Source organism: Marmota marmota, unplaced genomic scaffold (genome assembly GCF_001458135.2).
Source record: "Marmota marmota marmota unplaced genomic scaffold, marMar, whole genome shotgun sequence".
Lineage (NCBI taxonomy): Eukaryota > Metazoa > Chordata > Mammalia > Rodentia > Sciuridae > Marmota > Marmota marmota.
The window spans coordinates 40,678,191-40,704,674 of record NW_025999900.1 but is presented as its reverse complement, the minus strand read 5'-3'; the positions used below and the strand labels follow the sequence as shown (position 1 = coordinate 40,704,674).

The 26,484-nt window shown below is 34.4% G+C and overlaps 1 protein-coding gene across 16 annotated transcripts in view; it reads left to right on the top strand.

Annotated features, from left to right (window-relative positions):
• Numb (NUMB endocytic adaptor protein) overlaps positions 1-26,484 on the top strand; it is a 166,785-nt gene that overhangs the window by 104,472 nt on the left and 35,829 nt on the right. For 11 of the 16 annotated variants that reach the window (XM_048798946.1, XM_015493633.2, XM_048798944.1 and 8 more), the window contains 2 exons: positions 15,734-15,808; positions 22,356-22,388. In XM_048798946.1, the coding sequence (XP_048654903.1) occupies positions 15,734-15,808; positions 22,356-22,388 (108 nt within the window). The remainder of the gene's footprint in view (positions 1-15,733; positions 15,809-22,355; positions 22,389-26,484) is intronic. The other 5 variants (XM_048798953.1, XM_015493644.2, XM_048798952.1 and 2 more) reach the window with 1 other exon arrangement.

The window sequence follows — 26,484 nt, the reverse complement described above, 5'->3', positions numbered from 1 at the left end:
CTTATAAATTCTTTTTATATATGTATTATTTAAAAAGACATAGAACATCAAAAAAGGAGATTAAGCTAAATTAATTTATAGATATCAATATAAAGCTCTGGATAAAACATTACAAACAGAATCCAGCAACCCAGTTAAGGAATAGTTGGGTTATCATTATCTAAAGATACAAAGTTAGGAAGCAAGTAACTTTTATATCTGGATGGGATAGTTCTTTACACACACACACATACACACACACACACTTGATTCTTATTAGGATCAAAGGAAATGCTGAAAACATAATAACAAGGAAAGCCAAGAAAACAATTATTTTTTATTTTCAATCTATACCATAGAGGTAGGCTCTTCTAACAGGGAAACTGGTTGAAGGAATGGTTATCTTATAGGCAACTATCAGTGTCAACTGTTCAAATGGTTATGATTTTTATCTTAGTTTTGTGAAGTGGTAGAACTCACTGACTGAATATTTTGAACAACCAACCTTACATTTCTGGAATCTCAACTTAATACCCACCACAATCAAGTTGAGTATATTACTAACTTTTATTTGTTAACATTTGTTCAGAAATTTTATATCTATCTTTGAGACAGATTGACCTATAAAGTTTCCTTTCTTGTAATATCCTTATCAGATTTTGTATTAAAAAATTGAGGCTGGATTAAGTTTTGGCAAGGCTCTGTCTACCTATGATTTGCTTCCATTGCTAGGGCATACATTTCAGTTGTTCCAGCTGAGAGCATGGGGTGTTCAGTGGAGCCCACTTCTCTTGTAGGTTCTGAACTAAGGTGAAAATAAAAAACTCATTTTGTTTAACATGTTCCTGCATTTCCTTTACTTCTTTTGAGTTGGTAGTTTCATAGGTTTGATCAGATTTAGCTTCAGTTCCCCTCATACCCAAAATATTCATTGGTGGTATGCACTGTTTTCAGGAGGCACACAGGCATGCCCTACCATGCCCAAAAGAAGACCAAAGTTCTATTATTAGCTCTATTAATTTATTAGTTACATGACCCCGTCTAAACCACTTAACTTTGTTGACATCTAGGGTAACATTTTTAAAGTGAATTTTTTAGGGCTGGGGTTGTGGCTCAGTGGTAGAGCACTTGCCTCACAAGTGTGAGGCACTGGGTTTCATTCTCAGCACTGCATATAAATAAATGAATAAAAAAAGGTCCATCAACAAATAAGAGAACTAAAAACTTCACTTTTTAACTTTTTTAAGAACTAAACTTATAAAATTATATTTAATACATTTGCTTATGTCGTGATTTGTTTATAACTATAAATTGTACTACAAATTTATAGTTAAAAACTAGCCTATTTTAATTTGATTTCACTATTCCTCTTTGGTTAAAGATACAAAACAAGGTTTGATATTGTTTTCTGCAAATCTACATACTGTATTTTCTATATAGCATAGACTATGTATATGTGATAAGATACCTTATAATTCCTTATAAATTAATGATTATAATGTTACTTTTTATTAATGCTGGGAACTGCTAATGGTACAGTGTCTCACATCAGAGCTCTGTTTCTTCTCATGGATAATATTACCAAAGTGGGGGTTGGTATCTATTTTATAAATACTTTTTTTCAAGAATGGGAAAAATGATTTGATTCATTCAAGAATGAAATTCCACATAATAGTTTTTCTAAGTACATTTTTGTGAATAAAAGTTCCCTTACTCAGAGGGAGTTTGGGAAAGGAATACAGACAAAAGAAGTCCCAGTGTCAAATATTTTAGCCATTAAAGCATAAGTCAGCTGCAATTCTTCAGTGAGGTAGTGTCTCAGAGAAGAAAAAGACCTTTTTAATAATGTTTATTTCAAACAGGCAAGTTTTTCTCATAGTCTAATAAGATACAGGCTGATTTCCATCTTCACATTTCTAAAATAGATAATACAACTGAGAGTCAGTCCAAATGCAGAATATTTTGTTCTCTGCATTCTACCAAGTTTCTTTTTGGTGGTTGTTGTTGGCATGAGTAGCCATATGTGACCAAATGAATTGATTAAGGTAGGTGATAGAATGAAAACCATTAGAAATTCTTAGAATCTTGTATTCATTCCTCAAATAAAGGGAACTCAAATATCATAAAAGCCTATTTTCTTTTTTGGGGGTGTGGGGGGTTCTATTTATGTATTTATATGTGATGCTGAGGATCGAACCCAGGGCCTCACACATGCCAGGAAAGTGCTCTACCACTGAGCTACAACACCAGCCCATAAAAGCCTACATTCACCAGGTGTGGCAATTCACACCTGTAATCCTAGCAACTCAGGAGGCAGAAGGATCACAGTTTGAAGCCAGACTTAACACTTTAGTGAGACCCTAAGCAACTTACTGAGACCCTGTTTCAAAATTAAATAAAGATAAAAAGAACTAGGGATGTAGCTCAATGGTAAAGCACCCTTTGGTTCAATTCCCAGTACCTACATAAATAAATAAATGCCTACTTTTAAATTTTATTCTTAATTTGAAGTGAAAACACAGAGACTGAAGTTAGTAGTAGAAATGAGCCTTAATAAATAAAAAGAAAACATTCTGTGTGTGTGTATGTGTGTGGTGAGAGAGAGTGTAATATACATACTGACATACATACACTGGAGATAAGTGGGGAGACCCAACCAGAGACCCCCCAAAATTAAGTTGCGTACTTGTAATTTATGTTGATAATTTTGAAAATTTAACAAACTGAGTGTTTTAGGAAAATATATCTTATTAAAATAAACTGAAGTTTAAAAAAAAGAGAGAAAGAAAATTTGAATAGACTCCTAACAGTAGGGGAAAAGAAACTAGAGAAAGCTGTTATAAAACAAAAAGTAGGGCTGGGATTGTGGCTCAGCGGTAGAGTGCTTGCTTAGCATGGGCGGGACCCGGGTTCGATCCTCAATACCACATAAAATAAAGGCATTATGTTAAAAAAAATGTTAAAAAAAATAAAACAAAAAGTATCTCTAAAAGGACTGGGTATAAATGGCTTCACAGGTCAGTTCTTTCAAATCCTCAAAGGATAATACCTATGCTATTCAACTGTATTAAACTGTGTAGGGAAAAAATGGACAGTTTTCACATTTTTTGCAACATTGATCTGATACAGCTACCTAACAAAGCACAAAAATAAAAAGAAAATTATAGATCAAATCCACTTATGACCATACATGAAGAATTAGTCATAAAAATAGTACCAATGGGATTGGAGTTGTGGCTTGAGTGCTTGCCTAGCATGTGTGAGGCCCCTGGGTTCAATCCCTCAGCACCACATATGAATAAACAAATAAAGTAAAAAAATCCATTGGCAACTAAAAAAATATTTAAAAAGAAAAGTACCAAATGGATTTTAAAAGAATACCAAAGTCCAAAGTAGAGTTTAACACAAGAATTCACAAATGGTTCAGTATTAGCAAATTTGATAAATATAGTTCATTACATTAATAGGTGTAAGAAGAAAGAGGACTTCGTCATCACAATGAAAGCAAACTTGATTTTAAAACTTAGTACAAAGCTACAGTAATCAAATTATTGTAGTATTGGCATAAGGATAGACATATAGAACAATGGAATTGGATCTAGTGTCCAGGAATAAACCTATGACTATGGCCAATTGATTTCTAACAAGAGTCCCAAGACCAATGGGGAAAGAATAGTTGCCGCAGTCTGGCTGGGCACAAATCACGAGCCACTCAAGCAGGAACAAACTTTATTTCTGAATTCCACCAGCACACTCCACACACGCTCCCCGGAACTCTCCCCAACGCCACCCACGCGGCGCCTCCAGGAACCACCAACCGGAAATCCCTCCTTCGGCACTTCCCCAACCGATGGGAACTCTCCAGGAGTCCCCACGAGAAAACTCCAAAGTAGCGGCCGAGGCTGACAGTAAAGCTCTAATATACAATTGAATCAATCCAGCATCATCTTAATGGCTCGCCTCTCAACCAATACTATTGGCAAAATGCCAGGGATCATTCCCATTCGGCTGTGGCTCTCAGCAAATAGTCTCTTTAACAAATGGTAATGGGACAAATGGATTTTCAAAAGTAAAAAAAAGAAGTTCAGGGCTGGGGTTGTGACTCAGTGGTAGAGTGCTTGCCTGGCATGTGCAAGGCACTGGGTTCGATCCTCAGCACCACATAAAAATAAAATAAAGATATTATGTCCACCTAAGACTAAAAAATAAATATTTAAAAATAAAATGAAATGCAGCATATAAATCATATTCCGAAATTAAAATAAACCAACAACATAAATAAAACGTTTAGGAGATGACTCGGCAATAAATCTTCACAAACTTGGATCTGGCAATGGATTCTTGAATTTGACATGAAAAGTACAAGCAGTCAAAGGAAAAATAGAAAGTAGAACTTCATCAAGGTTAAAAACTTTTGTACATCAAAAGATATAATCAAAAAAGTGAACAGGCAACTACAGATAGCAAAAATACAGGAAATCCTATATCTGATCAGAGTATAATGTTCCAGAATATAGAAAGAATTCTTACAACTCAATAATTTTAAAGATATATAGCCCAATTTAAAAATGCACAAAGGAGGGGAATTGGAATTTCTCCAAAGAAGATACAGAAGGGCCAATTTTGTTGGCACATGAAAATATTAATACTCAACATATTTAGACATTAAAGATATGCAAATCAAAACCACAGTGAGATGCCACCTCATATCTATTTTGATGGCTGTAATTTAAAACAAATAAGCAGGAGCTGGGGTTATGGCTCAGTGATATAGTGCTTGCCTAGCACGTATGAGGCACTGGGTTTGAGCCTCAGTACCACATGAAAATAAATAAAATAGCTGGGTGTGGTGGCACACATCTATAATCCCAGCATCTTGGGAGGCTGAGATAGGAGGATTTCAAGTTCAAAGCCAGCCTCAGCAAAAGCAAGGCGCTAAGCAACTCAGACTCTGCCTTTAAATAAAATATACAATAGGGCTGGGGATGTGGCTCAGTGGTCAAGTGAGTTCAATCCCCGTACCCCCAAAATAAATAAATACATAAAATAAAGGTATTGTGTCCATCTACAACTAAATATTTTTTTCAAATAAAGTTTGGCAAGGATATGGGAAAATGAAAACTCCTACATTGCATGGGAAATGTAAAATGGTGCAAAAGGGTAGAAAATGGTTTATCATTTCCTCAAAAAGCTAATAGAATTACACTCGTGAGGATATACACAAAGGAATGAAAGCAAGGATTCATATAGATACTTACATATTAGTGTTCATTGAATCCTTATTCACAAAAGCCAAAAGGTAGGAAACAACCCAAGTGTTAGTCAGTAGATGAATGGATGAACAAAATGTGATATACACATGCAATGGAATATTATTCAGCCATTAAAAGGAATGAAGTTCTGATACATGCCTACTATATGATGAACCTTAAAAATACACTAAGTGAAATGAGCTGGACCCAAAAGGACAAATATTATGTGATTCCCCTTTGAAATAGCTAGAAGAGGCAGATTTGTGAAGACATAAAATAGATTAGAGGTTGCCAGGAGTTGTGGGGAAAGAGTGGATGGGGAGTTACTGCTTAATAGTTATAGTTTGTGGTTAGAGCAATAAAATAGTTTAGGAAATAAATAGCACTGAACAGTAGTACAGCATTGTGAATATAATTAATGCAACTGAATTATACACTTAAATGATTATAATGGTAAATTTTATATGTGTTTTACCAGAATTTTAAAGTTAATAATATATCAAAAACTATTGTACATTTTGAGTGAATAAATTGTATGGTACATGAATTATATCCCAATCAGCCATAAGAAATTAGTGGATTACTTGGACACAAATGAAACTACAGGATATCAAAGACTAAGACAATTCTTAAAGCAATCAAAAAGAAAAAGATTATACAAATAAAAATAGGTGTATACACTTATTAGAATGCCAAAATCCAGGGCTAGGGTTGTGGCTCAGTGGTAGAGCACTTACCTAGCATGTGTGAGGCACTGGGTTCGATTCTCAGCACTGCATATAATGAATGAAATAAATAAAGATCCATCAATGTCTAAAACATATTAAGAAAAAAAAAAAAAGAATGCCAAAATCCAAAATACTAATACCACCAAATACTGGCAAAGATGTGAAGCAACTGGAACTTTCATTTATTGCATGTGATACAAAATACAAAATTGTTGGTACATGAAAATATTGATATTCAACATCATTAGTTATTACAGGTATGGAAATCAAAACAACAGTGAGATGCCACCTCATACCTGTTTGGATTGTTGTAATTTAAAACAAAGAAGCAAAGTTTGGCAAAGATATGGGAAAATGAAAACAGCGATTTTGCAAGACAGTGGCAGTTTCTTATAAAATTAAGAAAATCTCTAATGCTATTCAGCAGTCATCCTCAACCCAAATGAGTTGGAAAACTTACTATATTTATAATTGCTAGACTGGGAAGCTACCAAGATGTCCTTCAGTAGGTAGATAAACCGTGCTATGTCCAGGCAATGGGATATTAATTTAGCACTAAAAAAAAGTGAATTATCAATCTGTGAAAAGACTCGGAAGAAACTGAAATGCACATGGCTAAGTGAAAGACATTAATCTGAAAAGGCTATATACTGAATGATTCCAAATGCTGTTTTGGAAAAGGCAAAGCTATGGAGACAGTCAAAAGGATCAGCAGTTGCCAGAAGCTGATTGGGAGGGAGGGATGAATAATGTAAAGGGCAAACCTATTCACAGTAGCAACAAAATTATGAAATTCTTAGTAATCTATAATGAAATGTGCAATACGTGTAAAGCTACCGTAAAACTTCACTAAGAGAAAAGACTTGATTAAAAAGTACTGAATGGATTGACTCAGTATTATAACAATGCTAAGGTTTAGATATTTATGCGTTCCCTAGAAGTCCATATGCTAGGTAAGGGCTTGCTCCTCAGGGAGGCACTGTTGTGAGGTAGTGGAAAATTTAAAAGGGGGGACCTACTTGGAGGTCATTGGGTTATTGGTTATTGGAGGCTTACCTTGTTCCACACCCCTGCTCTTTTTTTCCTCCTTCTGTGAACAGTTTTGCTTCATCACTCACCCTGGCCATGTTTTGCTGCCTTTCCACCAGCCCAACCCAACAGGGCTAACTAGTCATGGGCTGGAACCTCTGAAACTGTAAACCAAGAGAAACCTTTTCTCTTTAGAAGTTGATTATCTCAGGTATTTGTTGTATCAAAAGACTAGCACAGAAAATTTGTTACCAGTTTTCTCTTTGCTCTTATTATATACCTCATGATGTGGAAGAGCCTTTGGAATTACTTTCCAGGAGAAGTTTGGAAAAGTTTGAAGTAACAGGCTAGAAAAAGACTAGAATGCTATAGGTAGAGTTTAATGGGTGATTTTGGTGAGATCTTAAAAGATCAAAATGTAAGCCAAGCACAGGGGTGCATGCCATATAATCCCAACTACTTACGGGGCTGAGGCAGGATGATCACAAGTACAAGGTCAACCTCAGCAATTGATTCTGCCTCAAAAAAAAAAAAAAGTAAAAGGATTGAGGATATAGCTCAGAGGTAGAATTCTCCAGGGTTTAATCCCCAGTGTGTAAGTGTGTATAGAGTAGGGGATTAACACAGAGAATATTGTTAGGAATGCAGACAGTAAAGTCCAGGCTGATGAAGTTTCATATGGAAACCAGGACTCAATTGGTAACTGAACTAGAGGCAATCCATATTACACCATGGCAAAGAATTTGTCTGAATTTTGTCCATACCTGATACATTATAGAAGGCCAGGCTTAAAGGCAATGGACTAATTTATCTGGTAGAGGAAATTTTAAGGCAGCAGAGCACTCAGATTACAGCATAGTTATTACTGGCTTCTTTTAGCCAAATTTGTAGTGAGAATTGGGATGAAAAAGAAGCAATGCAGAAATATATGAAAATCTTGCAGCTTGATGAGAAAAGGAGCAGCACATATGGCCAGAGAGAATGCAGAGATCAACATCATTAAAAAGTAACCAAAGGGCTGGGGCTGGGGCTCAGGGTAGTGCACTTGCCTGGCGTGTGTGAGGCACTGGGTTCGATTCTCAGCACCTCATATAAATAAAGGTCTATCAACAACTAAAAAATAAAACTGAAAAGTAACCAAGTGCTCTACACTGGAACAATAAGAAAGATGCCTGCAGGACATCTTAGCAATCTGCAACAAGGCTGCAACAGTCTCAGAGATATAGAAATGGAAATTTTTTTCAAAGGCATTCCAGGGAAAAGTATTTGGCCATTAGAACCCCAGTGTACTTATGCTCACTCAGGACAGCATCAGGAATTGTTTCTCTGTGTTCAGCTAGCAAGACCCTTAGTGCTCACAATAGCCATGGTTCAAGCAGATCTAGGAATAGCACACGTGGTGGCAAACCTTGGTGTCTTCCATGAGGTGTTGGTTTTACAGACATACAGAATGCAAGAGTTGTGGGGTCATGTAGGCTTCCACTGAGATTTCAAAAGAAAGCCTGGGAGACCAACCAGTGTGTTGCAGGGTGCCTGCAAACAGCCCCTGACAGGGCAAAGCGTGGCACAGCTGTGAGAGAGAGGCTGAAACTGAATGGAAAGCTCAGGAAGTTAGAGCTGCAAGCAATGTGGAATATCTGCCAAGGTAAGCTGCAGGCAGCATGCAAAGGCAGCCCAAGAGAATTGGGCTACAACCAGCAAAAGCTTGGGGCAGGACTACCCGAGCTTTTGGGAGTCCATATCCCATCACAGTTTATCCTGGATGCTGGACATAGAGCATGAAGTTTGAATGGCTGCCCTGGTAGATTTCTGTCTTGCTTTGGTCCTATCATTCCTTTTATTCCTCCTTTTGGAGAATGTGTCCCAACATTGGATCTTGGAGGTATGGAACTTCTTTTTTGATTTTCACAGGGGTTTATAGCTGAGTTTGCCTTGAGTCTCAGACTTGGACTTTTGAGCAATGCTTGACCAGTTAAGATTTTGGGTACTCTTAGGAATAGACTCAGTGCCTTTGGCATTATGAGATAGACATGAAACTTTGGGGGCTGAGGGTAAAATGGCATAGTATGGATCTTAAGAGTCCCTGAAAGGTGTGTGTGATACAGGTTTGGTTCCCAGCATGGTGCTGTTGGGAGGTGGCAGGACCTTTAAGAAAGAGGTAGGGCTTAGTGGGAGGTGTGGTCATTGGGGGCATGTCCCTGAGAGAATAGCAGGATCTCATCCCTTTCCTCTTCCTCTTTCACTTCCTGTCCATGAAGTGATTTTGCTCTGCCACACTCTTCAAAACTGTGAGCCCAAATTCAACCTTTTTTCTCTATAAATTGATTGTCTAGGTATTTGTTATAGTGACAGAGAGCTAACTAACAGTGTTTGTTTTTCTTAACCAGTGAATTTAAGGCAATTTTAAATACCAAAGGTCTTTTTTTTTATGAGAGCAAAACGAAATTATTTTAAAGTTTATGTCAAAGAATAAACACAGGGCAAAAAACACAAGGAACTAACTAGGAAAATTCTGTGGAAGAAAAATTAGTGAAATTTTGCCAAAGCAAATATTAAAGTTTGTTCTTAAATTGTAATGATGAAAATGGCATGTTATGGTGTCAAAATAGAAATATCAGTAGACCAAAAGTAGAAAGTCCAAGATAATGTGATTTTAAAATATATTTATTTGGCATTTCAAGTCAATAATCAAAAAATAGAGTGAATTAAAAAGCAAAATAAGATGGCACAGTCGTGCCTGCCTGTAATCCTAACTACTTCAGAGGCTGAGACTGGAGGATCACAAGTCTGAAGCCAATCTTGGCAACCCAGGAAAACCTTATCTAAAAATAAAAAAGGACTGGGAATGTAATTTATTGGTAGAGTGCCCCTGAGTTCAATCCCAAGTGCTCCAAAACAAAAGCAAAATAACAGGCACATTTTAGAAATAAATAGTATATATGACAAATACCAACAATGAGATATCAGCTTTTTTTAAACGTCAGAACTGTAGGGCATATAGCTCAGTTGCCGAGATTTTACTTTCTCCAGTTCTTGATTTTCCTTATTTATTGAACAAAGAAATTAGGAACATATTTTTTTTAAGTAGTCAAATGTCAACAGAACATGAAGAAATATTTCCTAGAACTGAATTCAACCTAAGAATGACTTTAAAACCTACTTATCCTGATCTTCTAAGCTGGCGAATACAGCTTTCCTGAAATTGATATAATATGCCCATTGCTGTAGAATCTGAGTAGCAAAGACGTAGTTTTCAGTAACAAGGTACTATTATTATTTCTGAATCTTGAGTTCAATTCAAACATCTTGAAGTAGTTGGCAGAGTCACTGAACAGTTGATATTTCTGACAGCCTATCATATTGAGCCAATTTTGACTTTTCTAATTTAGTAGAAAAAAAGATAATGACGAAATATAGAAATTTATTTTAAAGCTCAAGCTATTCATTATGGAGCTTAACACATAATACTTATGAAAATTTATCAGTGTGCTTTCATAATAATGAAACATTATTATATATCATATAATATATATTACTCTAATAATATTAAATTTCTCCAAAATTTGATAGCCTTATGTTTATGTGTACTAAATATAGACTCAATGATGCCAAGTTTGAGAAACATTGCCTTATTCCTGATCTTCATTTTTAAGATCAGTGGGTAGAACCAAACATGAATCTAGATAGAAAATAAGCATTTAGAAATGGAAATTTTCAAAATTCATTGCACATAAGAATTGAAATACAATGCATAAATATTTATTTCTTCTTGGATTTCATACTATTCAGATTTCCCCTAAGGAAGATATACTTTTTCAGCATAGAGCTAAATGTTATTTTACTTACTAAAAGGTGAACATTCTTACTGATTTATAACTGTTGCAATTCTTTTAGATATTTAATTCTTTTGGCCTTAGTTTATCTTTATGATCGGTGTCTGAAGTATTAGAAAGCTAGATAGATACGAGCATTATGTTTGGGTCAATCTGCTTGGGTTTAAGCCAAATAACCTTGAATAAGTTACTTAAACTTTCTATACCTGTTTCCTTATTTTCAAAATGAGGATTTTAATTGTCCCTGTGTCTCAAAGGTATTAGAATTAAGTGGGAAATACATGCAGAGTGTTTAGTGTATACTTATAGTGAGCACTCAGTAAACTGTACTCAAAGCAAAAGTAGATTTTAGAATTTTTCAACTACCCTTTGAACTTCCCATAACTTTTACTCTTAAGGGTCAAAAAACACACAAGCTAGACACTGACCCTTATCTTTTAATTTTTCTCTTGAACTTTTGTTCCAAGTGTTGCTTCTCAACATTGTGAAATAAAAATTAGAGTTTCTAAAAAGATTAACTCTAGGTTAACTGAAAATATTAAAGAGAGCAAGCACTTTGTTCTATAAACATTTTCATTCATTAATTGAAGTTCTTTAAAAATTATTTCTGTGCTGGGTGTGGTGGCACATGCCTGTAAATCTCAGTGACTCTAAACGAGGAAAATTGCAAGTTTGACGCCAGCCTCTGCAATTTAGTAAAGCCCTCAACAACTTAGACCCTGTCTCAAAATAAAAAATAATAAAAATAATTTTAAAAAGAGCTGAGAAGTGGCTTAGTGGTTAAGCACCCCTGGGTTCAATCCCTGGCACCAAAAATAAATACATGCATACGTACATAAATAGGGCTGGGGATGTAGCTCAGTGGTAAAGTTCTCCTGGGTTCAATCCCCAATACTCCCCCCAAAAATTATTTCTATGATTTTGTTAAAAGCTAATATTACATTCTGATGTTAAGCTTTGCAGTATAAAAGCTATCAACTGATTTTGTCACTAAACTGGAATTTTAAACTTCATTTCTGTGTATTTTTGATTTTGACTTATTTAGAATTTGAAGATTAGTATAGTCTTAAAGAGGATCTGTTTTTTTAAGGATGTACATAAAATGCAGAACTATAGAATTAAGGATAAAGCAGAAAATAAATTAATCCAGTTCAAGAATATATTTTCCTGTAGCTTAAAAAAATGAATAATCTACCCTCTACAAGTCATATATATGAGCTAGAATGATCTCTTGAGAAGTACAAAGTCCATCAATTTCAATTGTATTTAAAGTTTTCTCAATAATGAGAACTTGGACAGTGCCATTTAAATGTCATTAAACCTCTCAATCAGCCTCATCTTAATAATTCTTTTCAAAGTGGAAATTCTGAAACTTGAGAGAAATTGAAGTGTGAATAATGATGAAATTATTTTAGAGTTTTCACTTGTATTTTCACAAAGGCTTGCTTATTACTCAGTTTTAGCCCTATGAGAGGGAAAATTTTTCAGATGAAATGGCTTTTATTTTCAAAGTTGTAGGAAACAAATATAGCAAAAGAAAATTATTGGTTTTTTTTAGGTTTGCTTGTAATAGGAGGGAGTAACTAGAGAAGGTTTTCTTGAATTGAGGTAAAGTCAAGTGGGAAGACTCTTAAACTTTGAATCAAGATTTTAAATCCTTCTTCTCCCTTACTATGCTAAATATGTGGCATTGGGAAATTATTCGGCATTCTTGAACCTTATTTTCTTTCCTCAGTTTTAAAATCAGGTGATCATACATACCTTTCTGAGTAATTACTGAATGTTTAAAGCACTCAGTTACTGGCACTTTGTAAGTGATCAGTGTTATTTCCTTTTTCCTATGCTCAGGAAATGCCTTTTCCTTCTTTCTCTACTTTTGGTCTCTTATATTAGTTCTGAAGGAGCTAAAAACCAAAATATACAAAATTACTTTTCAAGTTTTAATGCAGGGCTGTTGAATAGGAGTGGTAAGGGGACAGTCTTGCCTTGTTTCATATCTGAGGGGCAAAGCATCTGGTTTCTCACTATTAAGTATGATGCTAGGTGTAAATTCAGTTTCAATTTTTTCTGTCTTCAAATTCACCAACTCTTTCTTCTGTCATCTCCATTCTCCTATTGAGTGTGTTTTCATTTTAGTGGTTGGACTTACCAGTTTGAATTTTTCCATTTGGTTCTTTTTATATTTTCTCTTTCTTTCCTGAGACTTTCCATTTTTCTTCTGTTTCTAGACTATTAGCTGTTGCATTTTTTAACTGCTTTAAAGTCTTTGTCAGATAATTCAAATAACTGCCAATTGATTTTGGATATTGCATTGTAAGAATTTGGGTCTTCATTAAAATCCTATGGAGGTTTTTGATTTGGTTTGATTTAGTGTGGTAAGGTGTGGTTCCATCATAGAGATGGAATCCAGACTTTTGTGCATGCTAGGAAAGTGCTCTAACATTGAGCTATACTCCTAGTCCCAAGAATATTCTTATTTTTATTTTAGCAGACAGTCAATCTAGTTAGGTTTCAGGCAGCAAGTTCCAACTTGCTGGACTGCTTGGCTGTGGTTCTGATACAGGTTGCATATTCCTTATCTGAGAGTGCTTGGGACTAGAGGTGTTTTTCAGATTTACATTTTTTTTTTTTTTTTTTTAGGTTTTAGAATATTTGCATGTTTGTAATAAGATATCCTGGGGATAGGACTCAAGTCTTAACATAAAATTCATTTGTGTTTCATTTATACCTCCTACACATGGCCTAAAGTAACTTTATACAATGTTTTTAGTGTACCTTGTATTTTGAGTATGACCCATCACCTGAGGTCAGGTGTGGGCTTTACCACTTGTGGTGTTATATCTGCACTCAAAAAATTCCAGATTTGGGAGGATTTCAGATTTGGGATTTAGATAATGCTTAACCTGTATTGATTTACTTTTCAAAGCCTTTATTATAATGTTCTATGTATGTATCACCCATTGACAATTCTGGAACTATGAGGTGGTTTATCCATTGGTTTAGCTCTAAAGTCTCTGGTATGCTTATTAGGAGCAGATTCTTACTTTATAGTTCCAGGATAAATCCAGGAATTCATAAACAAATTGGGATCAGTTTTCCAAGCTTTGTCCTCCCTGTACTCTCCTCAATATTTTCTGGTTCCTTGAATGTATCCAAGAACCTGATACTTTGGTTCTCTGATTATTCTGCTTTATCCCATGTTCTCATAATTTCACTTCAATCTAGGATCAAATTGAGAGATTCATAGTGAGAAAGAGTTGGGGGGGGGTGTATAAAAAGACGTTGTCCTCATCTTCCTATAATCACATACAGTTCCACTAAACAGAAAGGAAGGTGTGGCCCTTGAAGATTTTCATTGTTTTCCTGTTGCTACACTACCATCACCATCACCACTGGACATCCTGGGACCCCTTTACTCTCTCTGAACATAGGAGTTGCCGTTCATGGTCCTCAAGCCAGAACTGGAGTACTTTTCTCAGAGTTCTTTTTGTACCCTATCATTCATATCTGTGTTAATTTTAGGCTGGAGGTGCCAAAGGCAAAAGGGGAAGTAAATGCCTTACCAGTTCAACAGTATCTTGAATTCTGGCATTTTGTGATTCATCTGCTATTATTTACTTTTCAGAAATCTCAAATAGCTGCTCCATGTATTCTGTCCAGATTTTATGGTTTCATCCAATGTGAGGGACCTGGAACCAAACCCTGAATTTCCTTTTAAAAGGGAGCACTTGTAATATTGCCACTATCCCTTCTGCTTTTCTAACCAAGGACCAGTCCCATAATAAGGTATAATCTGAATCATTACTACTTTACATTAAAAAAAAAATCATGCTGGGTACAGTGGTGCATGCCTGCAATCCCAGCTACCTGGGAGGCTGGGGGAGGAGTTCACAAGTTTGAGACCAGTCTGTGCAACTGAGCAAAACCCTGACTCAACATAAAATAAATAAAAAGGGCTACAGATATAACTCAGTGGTAGAGTACTTTCCTAGCATGCACAAGGCCCTGGGTTTGATCCCCAATACTACCCCCTAATTTTTTTTTTTTAAGTTTGCTCTCTATTGCTTCTAGGCTTAAGTGTAGACTCCATATTTTAGGACTCAAATTCCCCAACTAAATGTATCTCATATTCCAGCCAATAGGAATACTTGCTGATATATAATGGCCTATTACATATGTGTAATTTTGTTTATGTATTTCTTTTCATTCTATAATAGTTTCTCAGCCTTCCAATTTCTTCCTTATCAAATTCTACATGTCTTTTAAGCTTAGGTATACCACCTACTTAAAGCTTGAATTATCCTCCTTGCTTTTATGCATTTTCCATAACAGAAATTGTGTGATCTCTTTGTCCTTTGAAATATTGTTGGTTTGTTTGTATTTTTTTCATATATATATCTTTGTCTTGGAATAATTTTTATGTATAAAGATATAACTATCTCACACCAGCTATTATGCTTTAGAATCAATGGATTCAGGTAACATTTGATGCCTGTCATATACTGTTTTTTTAGTTGTAGATGGACACAATACCTTTCTTTATTTTTTAAATAATTTTTAAAATATTTTCTAGTTGTTGACATACCTTTATTTTTATTTATTTATATGTGGTGCTGAGGATTGAACCCAGTGCCTCACATGTACTAGGCAAGAACTCTACCACTGAGCTACCCCACTGAGCTCTATCCCAGCTCCACCATATGCTTTTTCACTTACTCTCCTATAACAACTCTTTGAAATAATCATTCTAAGTTCTTCATATGAAGACACTATTGGTAATTAAAATAAGAATATCTTAACTGTGAGTTTCTTAAGTGAGGGAATTTCCCTTGTTTCTACTACCTAATCCCTACCATATAGAAGCTACTCAAAAACGTAGCAATAATGTGAACATTTTTTCTTCTTTTTACAGTACCTTGGCCATGTAGAAGTTGACGAGTCAAGAGGAATGCACATTTGTGAAGATGCTGTAAAAAGATTGAAAGCTGTATGTATTTGATGGTTGCTAGTATTGATCTATATATTTTGATCTATATGTCAATATTTTCTTACAATATTGTGCTCAGTAGATGTTAGTGACTCAGTATCCAGTAAGAACAATGTTTCTTTTAATGCAAAAGATGTGGGCATACTAAAAGAGAACATCTCATGCTGTCCCTCCAAAGGTATAAATTATAAAGACCAACCTCTTCAATTTAGGCTAAACTTCACCCCAAATGTACTTTTGATTTATTATAATCCATATGAAACAAGTGATGTAAAGTCTGATAGAAGAATAATACTCTAAAAGCAGAATAAAAATGGTTAAAGTTAACATTTCAACCTGTGATAATTGGGAAATATATTTATTTTAAATCTACTATGACAAACAGCTTTCCAACAGAAAGTAGAAAATAGAAATATCTGTGTTGATGCCTCACAAGGTTTACTTCTGGGATTTCTTCTTCTTGTCCTCAGGCCTACTTCCCAGCTTTCTTATCTACATCCCTCTAACAAAATCTTTTCTACTGCCTTTTGCATAAACTTTAGCACACTTGGAATGGAGAGACCCCTTTCCAGGATAAATGTTTCCTTTGCCTATTAATGCTATAGAATACATCCCAGGCACATGCTTGCGGATTTAGTAAAAGGAGAGAATTGGTTCATGGTTCATAAAGGTTCAGATTAAATTGTTCATATTTTTGATAGGTTTAAGGAACATTCCATAGATTCTGAAAGCCCTCTTCACACCCTTCCTTCTTTCCAATATGTGGCCTTTTCCCACTTGATGTGAAAGCTTTTAAGTGTTACTTCTGCATGCCTTTTTCCCAAAACAGCATTAAATACATGTTGCTTTGGGTTTGCTGATATGGTACGCTGTCACAAGTTTGGCTACTAATGACTGCTTTTTTTTTTTTTTCTCAATTTGCTTGATAACTGAAACTTCTCTACTTGTTGATATAATCTATATTTCCTCTTTATCTATAATTTCCTCTATGTAAGATATAGAAATATATAAAATTAAAAAACATCTCAGAGGTAGATTTTATTTTGGAATAAATGTATGAATTTGTTGTAAAAGGAAAAAAATATCTGATTGTAGTTACTATACAAAGAACTAAACAATAATAACTCTGTAGACACAAGTATACATATATCTCTCTCCACAAATGTATATATCTTTACCTCAGATTCTGGTCATTTACATTCTTAAATGATTGAAGCCCTTCCTAATTTATCCTCTCTAATTCATCATTAATGTTAAAAGGATTTATGTGTTATGATACATGAAACTATAGATTTGCTGTGTGATTTGAATATATTCCCCAATTAAATATAGATTCAGACAATTTAATTTTCCATTTTCACCAAAACCTATATAAAAGAGAAATGAAAATTCAATTTTCTTGTTTACAAAATAATTCTTAGTTGATGAGTTTACATAAGAACATTTGAAAAAATAATACAGATACTTACATTTCTTAAATATTGTAACATTGTATTACTAATGACTAAAAACAGTAAACCAATAAACCAAGTAGACCTGAATCAAACAACAAATAGGTATTAAAATCTTATAACTTACATAACTTAGGGTTAAAAAGCCACTGTGAAATGAGCGTTTAGAAAATCTTTTAATTCAGATTATGACTTCATGATCATTATCTAATAAAACACTAAAGATGATTTAAGTTTGTCCAGAAGATATTAAGTTGTTAATGAGCAGTCAGTCCTCTTAGCTGTCTAGTTTTATGGGTGCTTTGGGGTGTTCTTTTTCATTTTTGTGGTATTTGGGATCAAACCCAGGGCCTTGCACATGCCAAGCAAGGGATCTACCACTAAGCTATACTCCAACCACTGTCTAGTTTTTGTTTTAACTTCTTTTAATTAGAAACATCTCTGTCATATAGGCAATATGTTTATTATACAAAATACAAATGAACCTAAAAATGCATAAGTAAAAAATTTGTTAGTTCCAGAGATAGCCAGTATTTAACCATCCAGTTTTAAAACTTTTTTTTTTTTTTTTTTTTTTTTTTTAAGTATTGAGGACTGAACCTGGGGGCACTGTACCACTTAAATACATTCCCAGCCCTTTTTATTTTATTTTTTGAGACAGGGTCTCACTAAGTAACCTGGACAGGCCTCAAACTTGCAGATCCTCCTACTTTACCCTCTCAAATTGCTGGGTGGGATTACAGGTTTGTGGGATCACAGGCTTGTGCCATTGCACCAGGCTAAAACTATTTTTTCAGTTGAGTGGATTTTTTTGTTACCTTTTTATTTTTTTAAACCAAGAACATTATCAACTGCATGCATGTTTATTTGAGGCATTGGTTTATTTAGATTCAATTTAATGAGTTTATAGTCACCAGAAATGGGAACTAAATTGCCATTTTAAGAATTATACATATGTCTAGAACAATTTCTGACACATAGTAGCTACTCAAAAAATATTTCTGGAATGAATATACATAAAACAATCCAATCCTCAATATGTGGTAAAATTGAATCTTATAGTAATTATTATAATCTCATTTTATGTTTAATATTTTAAAGCTTAAAGTTAAAATATCATTTTGCATATCTCTAAATCCTTATTTCCCTGTGGTCTTTCTTGACTGAAAGGAAGTTTTATATATATTGATGATGGCTCTTCTGGGCGTACTTAAACTTTTGAACTTCAAGGAAAAATTGACCACTTCTGAACTTTTCATCAAAAAGTTATTTTAGGGCTAGGGATGAAACTTATGGTAGAGTGCTTGCCTAGCATGCTCAAGGCCCTGGGTTTTCCATCCCCAACACTGCAAAAAAAAACATAAAATTAAATTAAAAATTATTTTTAAAATTGCTAGGTGCCGAGCAGAGTAGCGCACACCTATAATCAGTGGTTCAGGAGGCTGAGTCAGGAAGATCAAAAATTTAAAGCCAGCCTCAGCAACAGTGAGGCACTAAGCAACTCAGTGAGACTCTAAATAAAAATACAAAATAGGGCTGGGAATGTGGCTCAGTGGTTGAGTGCCCCTGAATTCAATACTCAATATCCAAAAAAAACCCAAAAAATCCCAAATTGCTAGGCAAACCCTATCCAGGAGATTTGAAGCAATTATATATAGTTCTGAATTGGCAAACATGTTATTTTTTAAAAGGAGATTGAAATTTTTGGAAAACTGAGGTATACCTCCTGTTTATTATGCTCAATGAAACTTCCCCTTCCTATCAGTATTCTTTCTAGTACTATACTAAGAATTTTGAGACTAAGAATCAGAGACCTTCAATATGTTCTTCTCAGATCATACTAGTGCACATATATTTATGATTTTTGTTTACTACCTAGCAGTATCTAGGTGCCCTTTTCTCCCAGGAACACACATTCTTCTAACAAACATCCACTGGGAACCTACAACCTGCTTTGCCAGATGCTTATGTTGTGCTGAATGCTATGTCTCTAGAGTTTTTTTTTTTGCTCACTTTTTTAAAAAATAAATCATAAAGCTTCCTCTTAATTTCAAATAAATGGAAATAAAATGTCTTTGGAATTAATTTGAATATCAAAGTTTTAGAATTTAAAGAATTATATAGCTCACATATAACACTTAAGTAGCAAAACAAACAAACCTATCATGTGATTGATCTTTAAACTAAAAACTTAACATTTTTAATTTTTTTTTAACTTGGGGAGAATTGAAGGAGAAGATAATTTGCAACTGTAGTTATATGTGTGGGTTTTTCCCCAAAGTAGTCCCTTACAATTTTGAATTATTTCAATTTCAATGGGAAGTCATCTGTGTATTTGATATTCTTAAATGAAAAAAAATTCCATCATTAAACAAAATAGTTTTTAAATATGCTTCTCAGAAAATATATATGTCTAAAATATATTATACTTTTTATGCATAAAGTTAGTTATTTTCAACTCATTTACTTTGTGATGTAATTTCACTAATTAGTTACTATAGAACTTAGGTTATACAGGATAAATGAAAGAAATGGTTGTTGCCCATTTTTGTGGCTTTTATGGTCACAGGGTGAGGAGTATTGACATTTATCAATCAGATTTATAAATATTGTGTCAGGCCTTTTATTATCTTGCTTTACTCTAGTTTAATATGCCCTTCATTTTAAAAGGTCATTTCTTCCCCATTGACTCTTAAATGTTTCTCCCTGTCTGTCTTGGTTTTAGACTAGTTTCTTTATAATACTACCAGTTTCTAATATGTTGGGTTTTTTTATTCACTATTTGATATATTTGTTTTAATATATGTTCTTGTTTTAGCAGGTAAAAGAATCATAACTTAATTTTTTTAAAGAACATTAATATTCTCTAATAACTGTCTTTTATGCATTTTTGCACGTTAACTTTCTTCATTAACATCTGGGGTCTTTTATAAGAAATGTAAAGCACCATACTTAACAAGAGACTTTTCTAGGAACTAAATTAAATATTAACAATCTCCTTCCCTTACCTCCTGCTTCTCAAAAATGGTGAATCTTTGAACTTTGGCTGCATCCTTAAAAACTGATGGATACTCATAGTCTTAACAAAACTAGAGTCACCAAATTTGGCAGCAGAAATAGTCTTATTGTGATAACTGTCCTAATTATATTATTTACCAGCACAAGTTCAAAATATTTTGTAGAATTATTCGATGCTGTTTGTGACTTTCAAAACTTAGGAGAAAAACAACCTTTATAATGTTTTGAGAGCATTGAATGAATTCATAAATTATCTGAGAACAGTTGTCTTTTCCTAGATGTTTATCCACTAATAAAAATTTACGATTATAAAAAGTAAAGACTTTAAGTATAGTTCAATCCCAGTAAAGTTAAGCCAGATTGGGTGAATTAGAACTCAAATACAATGCACAAATTCTTCAGAATTTAATTAATGGCCAGTTTTTATAAATGGTGCTTAAAAATTGGTGACAGAACCATAGATAGCTATGCCTCTCTTATCCAGATAGTTTCATACTTATAAATGCCAATAAAAGTTTATTTCAAAACAACAGCATTTAGAAGGAAGCAAAATGCTTCCTTAAATTTTGTTTGTGGCCCACAGACACGGATAGGTTCTGAGACATGTTTTCTCAGCTCCGAGGCAGACATTACCTTTGTTCTTTATAGGTGATTTTTTAAAAATCTGGAACAAATACATCTGTTATTTCCCCATGTGTGTTATGGAATTGATCAATACACACACAGAGATTGATACTAGTACATAAGTAAATGAAAGCCAGTGATTAAGAGTCCCTTAAGTAGATTAGAGGCTTCTCTAGGTGACTTCTTAAACTCAGTAAGAAAAAGTGTGACAAGTATTATTGATGCATACTCGTGCTTTATGTTTTGCTTTGTTTTTTTTCCTTCGGTGCCGAGGATCAAACCCAGGGGCTCACCACTTGCGAGGCAATTTCTTTATATTGAGTTACCTCCCCAACCCCTACAGTGCTTTTTTAAATCTCTTATGTATATATGTGTAGCCCCAGGGTCAGGCAGGCATGGGCCCTCTTTCCTTCCTTACACTATTCAGTATATTCCACATACATGTATTCAGCTCAGCAAAGAATATAGTTGGCCCACTGCAATTGCATTCCCAGCCCTGTTGTACTTTCATATGTGATTATGTGGTTTCATTTTTAATTGATGATTTCCACATAGTTGACCATAGTTAACCACTTATTTTATTTCAATAAATGGGGTCTTGGGGACTGGGGTTGTGGCTCAGTGACAGAGAGCTTGCCTCTTACATGTGAAGCACTGGGTTCGACCCTCAGCACCACATAGAAATAAATAAACAAAATAAAGATATTGTGTTCATGTATAACTAAAAATATTTTTAAGAAAAGAAAAAGAAATGGAGTCTTGAGCTGGAGTTGTAGCTCAGTAGTAGAGCACTTGACTAGCATGTGTAAGACACTGGGTTCAGTCCTCAATACCACATAAAAATAAAGAAAGGTATTGTGTCTGTCTATAACTAAAAACTTAAAAAAAAAAAAGACAGAAAGAAAGAAATAGGGTCTTACTATATTTTCCAAGCTAGTCCTGAACTACTGAGCTCAAGTGATCCTCCTGCCTCAGTCTCCCAAGTAGCTGGTACTACAGGCATATGCTTCACTGCACCTGGCTGCCACTGATTTTAAATTGAAAAATGTATTTGGAACCAATCTTCTATTTATTACTCACTGTTACGAATTTAAAATGCAAAAATCATACCAAACCAGTATGTCCTGATCTTTTTCTCTGCTGCCAAATTTGGATAATCTCTGTTTAAAAAGTAAATAGAGATTACTAAATTAACTAGTTGCTCTGCATGTCTACACATTCTCATTTCTTCTCTTTCTGTGGATTCTTAGGCCATACAATGTGTTTCCTGCATTTTCATGCACCCTTCCCTTTCCCCTGTCACTCCTGGTATGGATAACTCTTTAAAACTCTCACTCCCTTCCTTTCTCCCACTTTGCCCTTTTCCTGACTTCTGTATGTGCTTATTGATGTAAAACCCTAGGACATTTAGCCCATACAATAATAGCAATCGACTTGTCCCCCTGTTCCTCCAGGAAAGGAAGTTCTTCAAAGGCTTCTTTGGAAAAGTAAGTTTGATGCCACATTCATGCTTGCTTTATAAGGAGTTACACCCCTAGTATAGCACTGACATATTAAAAGAAGTATAGCTTTGCTGTCTTTTAAAACTATGTATAGAAATTAATGAATTAGATAGTTCCTGTTGATATGTGATATTTCCTGTGTCTTTTGATACTAAATCTGGTGATTTCTAGGGAAGTCCAAGAAATGAATTGAGTAAATTAACAAATGATTATCACTTCAGCACTAGGTATTAAAATAAATTTCATTTGATCTTACAAAACTCTGTTTATATTAGGGCATTAGTCACATTTTTAACAGGCAGATTTTATATAGTGCCTAATATTGACAAAGAAAGGGGGAGAAATATTCAAGTGAAAATTTGAAGTACCCCAAATTTTACATTTGACATTGTTATTTTTTCAAACTAAATTAATTTTTAGTGACTAAGTAAAAGTACCTTTATCTTTAGGGATCCTACTATGATTTTTAATCTGGGCTGCTAATATAAGAAAATCAGGCAGGGCAGTAGTGGTGCACATCTGTAATTCCATCAATTTAGGAGATTGAGGCAAGAGGATCTCAAGTTTGATGCGAGCTTCAACAACTTAGCTTAGTAATAGCCTATCCCAAAAAATAAAAAGGGCTGAGAATGTAGCTCAGTGGTAGAGTGCCCCTGAGTACAATCCCTACTGTTGCCAAAACAAAGTCTTAATTACTAGTCTACCAAATGTTTGTTATGTGGAAGGTACTTAATGTAGATATTTTCCTAGTAATGATTGTTTAATGTTCAGATTAAGAATACAGGGCTAATGATGTAACTCAGTTGTAAAGTTCTTACAAAGCATGTACAAGCCCCTGGGTACCACAAAAACAAAACAAAAAAGAATACACAGGGTGGCAGTATACAAATAGGTAAATATATTTTTAATATTTTTGTATCTAAGTTTATCTTTAAGAGTTTTTTTTTTTTAATGTTTTGTTTTGTTGTTGTACTGGGAATTGAACCCAGAAGCACTCTACCTACCTCTGAGCTATATTCCCAGATATTGTTCAGTGGTAGAGATCTTGCCTAGCATACATGAGACTATGAGTTTGATGATCCCCAACACTGCAAATCTGTGTTTGTTTAATATGTAGGATTTATATCTATAAATAGACTTGTGCAGACATTTATAGCATTATAAATTGGCATTATACCTATTGGGAAATTTTATAATTGTTAAGGAAATTTTTTGTGTAATATTTATTCTTTCCTAAATAGAATTTTTAAAAGCAATTCCACATCATCACAATTATCATACAATTTCAGTTATCTTCCTAGAGATCTGTTTTATCTACTGTAGTTAAAACAGCCGTGTCTAGGTAGTAGAAAGTATTGCTGAATAGAAAAGCAATGTTAATAGTACATATTTTTAAAAAGTTATAACATAGAATTAGGTAACAAAGATATCCCTCATTTCAAAATCATTCCCAAGGTGGACAGTCATTACTGTATATAATGGGGCTATGGTGTACCTATTTTGTGGCTGTTCTTGTTAGCTGTTTTTTTTTTTTCTTTTAATATTTTTTAGTTATAGTGAACACAATACCTTTAAATTATTTATTTATTTATTTATATGTGGTACTAGGATCAAACCCAGGGCCTCACATGTGCTAGACGAGCACTCTACCACTGAGCCACAACCCCAGCCCCTTGTTAGCTGTTTTCACTGCATTTTTGTCACATGTTGAATTTATGTAATATAAGAGAAAATTATGAATCATCTCATTTAATCAATTTAACCTTAAAGTTAATATTCAGTTATAGAATGAGAAAACTGAGGTTTACAGAGATCAAGTTACCTGCCTGAGTTCACAGATCCAATAAATAGTTGAAGATCAAATTTGAACCCAGATAATCTGACTTCAGAGCCCATCTCTTAAACCACTATGCTATACAATTACTCTATTTTCATATTATTTACAAGGAAATTTAAAAGATATCAGTAAATGAAGAGCTTCCTAGAAACTCACTATTACTTTCCAACTTTCTTTTTAAAGGGGAATAATTTAACTTTGTATTTTATCTCTAGTTAATTTACCTTTTTAGTAAAGATTTAAAGAATCATCTTTGCAACTCTGATTGTCCGCACTCCTATTTTCAAGTGTGTATTTTCCCTTTATAATAAATCTTTTGCTCTACCATTCTTTAAAAAAAGAAAATAATCTTTTTTAGTGGTTCAAACTAACATTTTTGAAATTTGGATATATTTATTTATTTAGTAATTTTTTTTAATTTTTTTTATTGGTTCAAAACATTACAAAGCTCTTGACATATCATATTTCATACATTTGATTCAAGTGGGTTATGAACTCCCATTTTTACCCTGTATACAGATTGCAGAATCACATCGGTTACACTTCCACGTTTTTACATATTACCATACTAGTGACTGTTGTATTCTGCTATCTTTCCTATCCTCTACTATCCCCCCTCCCCTCCCCTCCCCTCCCATCTTCTCTCTCTACCCCATCTATTGTAATTCATTGAAAATTGGATGTATTTAAATCCCAGGAGTGAGATTGACTTCCACAGGATTTCCTTCAAAGATGCTAAGTGGTCCCATAATGGCATCCCTGAACAAATGTGACTATCAATTATTTTCTTAAGTTATTAGGGGAAAAATTATTTTTATGTCAGGGCAGTTTTATTCTAATATACAGTTTTGAAAATTATAGTAAGTCAAAAGTTTTATTCAAAGAGTTTGGAAAAAGAAGTGGAAAAAAGCATTACTCATATATGTTTTCACCAGAAATGTGCTTTGTTACTGTTTTGGGGGACAGGTTGCTGGGTTTTGTTTTATTTTGTTTTCTCTCAGTGCTGGGGATAGAATCCAGGACTACATGCATGCTAGGCAAGATTCTTCTCCTGAGTTATACTCCCAGCCCGGGAATGCACTTTTCTTTCTAATTTTTTTATTTGTACATATTAGTGGGATTTGTAGTTACATATTCATATGTGTGTACAACCTAATTTGGTAAATTACATTCTCCTATTACAAATGTGCTTACAAATGCAGAAATTTAATTTGGAGATTTAAATCTTCCATCATTCAGTTCATCCCCATAGTAGTCTGCAAGAAATAGGCTGATGAAGAGACCTGATTTGTTGAGTATGCCAGATCAACAATGATTTGAGGAAAGCCAAAAATGAAGAATCTTCATAGAATATAATATATGCTAGGGAGGTTTTTTTATTTTTTATTTTTTAGTTGTAGATGGACCCAATACCTTTATTTTATTTATTTATCTTCTTATGTGGTGCTGAGGATCAAATCCAGTGCCTCACACATGCTAGGCAAGTGCTCTACCACTGAGCCACAACCCCGGCCCACTAGGGAGTTTTTTGTTTTTTTTTTTTTATAATTTTAATATTTATTTTTTAGTTTTCGGTGGACACAACATTTTTATTTATATGTGGTGCTGAGGATCGAACCCGGGCCGCACGCATGCCATGCGAGCGCACTACCGCTTGAGCCACATCCCCAGCCCCCACTAGGGAGTTTTGATCCAGTATAGTTCCTCATAAATTTTAAAACTTTGACTTTGAATCTCTGTGTTTTGATGGTCCAGGATAAACAGTAATGAAGAAATGTAATGTTTCCCCTAAACACTTTTACATAAAAGTAGGTAAATGGAAGAACTGTTCGCCCTGATAGCTAAGAGAACTACTTTCTCTTTTCCCCAAGTTACCTTCTCCTGGACCTGACCACTGTCCCTTCCCTATTGCTGCATTATCCACTGATAGGAGCAGAACCTCCAGAAACTTTAACAAGAGTGGAGCAAATAAATCTGGTCTGTGGCTGGGGCTCAGCAGTAGTGCACTGGCTGGGCATGTGTGAGGCACTGGGTTTGATTCTCAGCAACACGAATAAGTAAATAAAATAAAAGTCTATCAACAACTAAAAAATACATGTTAAAGGGCTGGGGTAGTGGCTCAGCTATAGAGTGCTCGCCTAGCACATGGGAGGCCCTGGGTTTGATCCTCAGCACCACATAAAAATGAATAAATAAATAAAGATATTGTTTCCATCTACAACTAAAAAATAAACAAATATATAT